The sequence below is a fragment of the Rana temporaria genome, chromosome 8 (genome assembly GCF_905171775.1).
Source record: "Rana temporaria chromosome 8, aRanTem1.1, whole genome shotgun sequence".
In the NCBI taxonomy this organism is placed as follows: Eukaryota; Metazoa; Chordata; class Amphibia; order Anura; family Ranidae; genus Rana; species Rana temporaria.
Genome location: NC_053496.1, coordinates 152,920,424 through 152,925,614, shown reverse-complemented (window position 1 = coordinate 152,925,614; position 5,191 = coordinate 152,920,424). Strand labels below are relative to the sequence as shown.

General features: G+C 47.8%; 1 protein-coding gene across 1 annotated transcript; it reads left to right on the top strand.

Moving 5' to 3' along the window:
- The first annotated feature begins 3,716 nt into the window (after nt 1-3,716).
- Nucleotides 3,717-4,312, top strand: CNTF (ciliary neurotrophic factor). Its single transcript, XM_040322457.1, has one exon. It carries the CDS (start codon nt 3,791-3,793, stop codon nt 4,211-4,213), a length of 423 nt encoding a protein of 140 aa, XP_040178391.1. The 5' UTR covers nt 3,717-3,790; the 3' UTR covers nt 4,214-4,312.
- The last annotated feature ends 879 nt before the right edge of the window (nt 4,313-5,191 follow it).

Here is a 5,191-nt window from a genome sequence, read left to right as displayed (position 1 = left end):
CCTGCAGGCTGCATAGCTGGTCATTGACTGTGGTGGTTTGAAGTGTCCCAGTAACTGGAGAGCAAATCCCACCGCTGCCAACCAATGTAACGAGACCCTTGCTCGCTCGGTTCCACTCTCCTGACACTCCTCTGCAGCTATTGAATCAGATTGCAGATCGCAACGTCTGATGGTTCGGTCATCCAATGCTCCGGGATTCGAACTACAGCTATGTGCCGTTCAAATCCAGCTGTGATAGCTCAGAACAAACACCAGGCAGGCTGTATGTAAGTTCAAACAGGCAACTCTTTTATTGGATGCACACACACTTTTATACAGCAGTTTGAACACCCTGCCCCCAACAACCACTTTCCTATTGGTCAATTGTGAAGTACATTGTAGTTCTCAATTAGGTCCTCTTAGCCATGCAAATGAGGACTTGAAACAGGGTCAGCAGGGATTGGTCCGATAGCTTGAATAGGAGGACGGATATGTGTAATGAGACAGAAGCCCCAGGGGGTAATCAAAGTACACAAACAACCAGACACAGAACAATGCTTTTCCTCCAGACCATGGAGCCGTCTGGAGGGGGGGGGGGGGTAGCCTTAAGACAGGGCAGAAGACCCCCCACTGTGTAACAGATTTCAAGGAGATACACTTCAGCATTCCAAGGTCCATGACATCCCCCTTCACATCATCCTCCCCTACGGCACTGCTCCCCCCAATAATGTGCTCTTGTGCTCTGCCCCCTACACCCCTTCAAATCACCCCCTCCCCAGGCAAACACAGCACTGCCCCCTTCACGTCACCCCCCCCCCCCTGCTCCTTGCATTCATGTTCTTAGGCCAATGTTCTCCTACCGTAAACAAATCCGAGAGCTGAATAGAGGGCAGGAGCTGCCAGGGTTAATTTTTCATATTAACTAGCTGGTTGGTTGCTAGGACTGCCTGGCGTTTCTAGCAACCAATCACCTGCTAGTTAATCTGGAAAGTTAACTCATGCAGCTCCTACCTTCCATTTAGTGTGGTTCTGCCTCCTGCTCTCCGATCTGTGTGAGGTAGAAGTTGAGTGACGCATTTTGCTCCCACCCTCCATCCAATGCCGCTGTGCCTCCTTTCCTTTATGCATTACTATCCTGCCTCCTGCTCTCCTCTCTGCCTTGAAAGGGCAGGACTGAGGGTCAAGGTTGAAGAAGCGGTTTCTAAATAGTGTGACTGCGGGTCCAGGTGGGACAGTGGCTCGGTCCACATCCAGACCACAGCCCACCATTTAGTGATGCCTGCTTTAAAGGACAATTTCACCTTACTATAAATGTTACATGTTACACCCATATTTAGGGTGTAACGTACAACAAATTTTAAAAGAACAGATGTTGCTTAAAAAAGTTATAAACTTTATAAAGTGCAGAAACAATATTACGATGATTCATCCTATACACCCTCAAGCTTAATCTAGCTGCAGTAAATACATACCTTTTGATCAGATCTATCAAAGAAATACTTCCCTTTGCCCACTGATTTCAGGGCAGCAGAGGCAGCATGTTGTCATGTCACTACAGGAAGTTAGGAGCTCCCTGGATTTCTGGCAGATAAATAGTTTTTTTTTGTTTTTTGTACTTGCATTTTTTTTAAAACATACAAAACATGATTAAATGTGCACTTATTATAGAGATATACAGTACATGTGTTTTGGGGTCAACTTCTCAATTTATAAAGACGACTCTTGATGTTATGTTTTGTACAAAACAATAAAAAATGTTGGCATACTATATAGCAGTGATGGCGAACCTTTTTGACCCCGAGTGCCCAAACTGAAAAAAAAAAGTTGGTTTTGTGTTGTAAAGTGCCAACACAGCAATTCGCGAGAGGGGGGGGGGGCTGAGCGAAAAGGGTGTGTGTGAGAGAAAGAGAGATGGGGGTGTGTGTGAGAGAAAGAGAGATGGGGGTGTGTGAGAGAGAAAGAGAGATGGGGTTGTGTGAGAGAGATGGGGGTGTGTGAAAGAGAAAGAGAGATGGGGGTGTGTGAGAGAGAAAGAGAGATGGGGGTGTGTGAGAGAGAAAGAGAGATGGGGTGTGTGAGAGAGATCGGGGTGTGTGAGAGAGAAAGAGAGATGGGGTGTGTGAGAGAGATGGGGGTGTGTGTGAGGGAAAGAGAGATGGGGGTGTGTGAGAGAGAAAGAGAGATGGGGGTGTGTGAGAGAGAAAGAGAGATGGGGGTGTGTGAGAGAGAAAGAGATGGGGTTGTGTGAGAGAGATGGGGGTGTGTGAGAGAGATGGGGGTGTGTGAGAGAGAAAGAGAGATGGGGGTGTGTGAGAGAGAAAGAGAGATGGGGGTGTGTGAAAGAGAGAGAGAGAGAGAGCGGGGTTGTGAGAGAAAGAGAGAGAGAGAAAGAGAGAGATTGTGAGAGAAAGAGAGAGATTGTGAGAGAAAGAGAGAGAGAAAGAGAGGGGTTGTGAGAGAAAGAGTGGTTGTAAGAGAAAGAGGGAGAGAATGAGAGGGGTTGTGAGAGAAAGAGAGGGAGAAAGAGAGGGGTTGTGTGAGAAAGAGAGAGAGAGAAAAAGAGGGGTTGTGAGAGAAAGAGAGGGGTTGTGAGAGAAAGAGAGGGGTTGTGAGAGAAAGAGAGGGATAAAGAGAGGGGTTGTGAGAGAAAGAGAGGGGTTGTGTGAGAAAGAGAGGGGTTGTGTGTGTGTGTGTGAGAGAGAGAGAGGGGTTGTGTGTGTGTGTGTGCGAGTGAGAGAGAGGTTGTGAGAGAGAGAGAGAGAGAGAAAGAAGGGGGTTGTGAGAGAGAGGGGGGTAGTGTGTGAGAGAGAGGGGGGTAGTGTGTGTGAGAGAGAGAGGGGGAGTGTATGAGATAGGGGGGACAGAGAGAGATGCTGAGAGAGGCGGGAGCTGAGAGAGAGGGGGAACAGGGTGAGAGGGGTGTTAGACAGAGGGAAGGGGACAGAGAGAGAGGGACTGAAAAAGAGGGGGGCTAAGAGAGAAGGAGGGGGCTGAGAGGAGAGAGAGACCTCTATTTATGTCCTTTTCTGCCATCCCTGCTCTGCCTCCCTGCCCGTCTTTGTCTGCAGGTAGTCAGTGTTTAATTGTGCCCGGTACCTGTCTCCGTCTTTGATCCGGGAGAGCTCTCTGTTCTATTCCCTCACAGCCTGCGCCTCTCGCCTGTCCTCGTCTTCAGGGCCCACAGTCCGCCTGTTCTCCGGGCCTGCGCCCCTCTTCAGCCATCAAGTAAGCGGTGAAGCTCTTCTCTCCGTCCCATGCTCTCAGGCCTGTAACCTTCCATGCAGAGCCTGCGGGGCTGCCCACTCACTCAATAGGGCAGATCGTTCCCTGCACCTCGCCGCTGCTTGTTTCTCTCTGTCCCATGCTCTCAGGCCTGTAACCTTCCGCACAGAGGCCACCCACTCACTCACTTGGGCAGATCATTTCCTGTACTTCGCCGCCAATTGCTTCTCTCCCTCCTATGCTCTCAGGGCTGTTACCTTCTGCACGGAGCTTGCGGGCCGCCCATTCACTCGGGCACTCGTTTTCCTGCACCTCGCTACTGTATGGTGGCTCTCCCCATCGCGAACCTGATCCCCCTCTCGCGTGCCCACAGAGATGGCTCTACGTGCCAGCTGTGGCATGCGTGCCACGCGTTCGCCATCACTGCTATATAGTATGTATAACACTTTATTTTATTAATATCATATGTTGGTTGCAAAAGTAGAATAAATAATGCAAAGGCTTTTTGTTCTGACACTCCTTTTTCTTTCAGTTGGAGGCACATGGGCTTGATAGCTTATCGCATTTTGACCTACATGGAAGCGCATCCATGAGCTCAGAAAGCTGGATGAAAATGGCAATGGAGGAACGAATGTTGGCCAACATTACTGCCTATATAAAATTGGAGAGACGCCTAATGAAAGTAATAGAAGAGCAGGCTGAAAGTCTTCTGCATGAAAAGCGGGACCTACACGGGGGCCTTCAAAACCTACTGGAACAAGTGACAGCCCTGAGGGCACAACTGGAGAACCTTGGAACCACCCTGGGCCTGAATATAGAGTCAGATGAAGGCATTGATGAAGTCGATAGAAATTCAGTACCTATGTTTGAGAGAAAGGTCAAAGGCTACCATGTCCTGAGAGACCTGTCCACGTGGGCAGTGAGAAGTGTCAGGGACTTACGGAAGTTGCAGAAGGAGCAGAAGAGGTTGGCCAACAAGACTGAAAGACTCACTGAAGGGAATGGTCAATGAAGAACCTTGAGTGAGGGGAATGAGAAGGTGCCTAATGCCCTGTACACACGATCGGTTCATTCGATGAAAACGGACCGATGGACTTTTTCATCAGATATCCGATGAAGCTGACTTTTATCAGTCTTGCCTACACACCATCAGTTAAAAAAACATTTGTGTCAGAACGCGGTGATGTAAAACACAACGACCTGCAGAGAAAAATGAAGTTCAATGCTTCCGAGCATGCGTCGACTTGATTCTGAGCATGCATGGATCTTTAACCAATGGATTTCCCCACAGACGATCGTTTTTTTAACCATCAGATAATTTTAAAACAGGTTCTAAGTTTTTTCACCGATGGGAAAAAAAACAATGGGGCCCACACACGATCGGTTCGTCCGATGAAAACGGTCCATCGGACCGTTTTCATCAGACAAACCGATCGTGTGTATGCGGCATAAGAGAACAAAGGTTAAAGAACACCTGTGCTTCAGCAATAAGCATAATGCTGACGTAGGAGGGTAGGAAGCAAATACTGTACTTGGAATTTCAGTAATGGTTTAAGTGTATTTTGGAAGTGAAAAATTTAGGGTTTACTTTAGTCCCATTTGCATCCATGTTTGACTGTGGCATGGCTGGGATGTTGCATTTTAAGGCTGTTTGCTGTAACGGTATGAATTGTTACTCAGCATCTTAGAGAAAGGAATACACCAAAGCCTTCCAATACTTAAAGCTCTACTCTAACCACAATTTACTTTTACATAGAGAGTAGAACTGCTGTCTGTGTCCCCATTTAATAGATTTTTCTCTGGCATTTTAGAGACTCGACAGGTGTCAGAACAGGAAGAGAACAGAAATATTTTCCATGGGCACAGTGACAGCATTTAAAGCCTGTGGGTAAAGGGAAGAAAAAACAGGATGTGCCACAGCAAAAGTCCAACAAGACAAACTAACATATTTTGGGGGCTCAGATGGGCTCTTTTCACCAGAATTCCACAG

Excerpts from the sequence above, each read along its gene's own strand:
- CNTF (XM_040322457.1), top strand. The coding sequence starts at position 3,791 with ATGAGCTCAGAAAGCTGGATGAAAATGGCAATGGAGGAACGAATGTTG.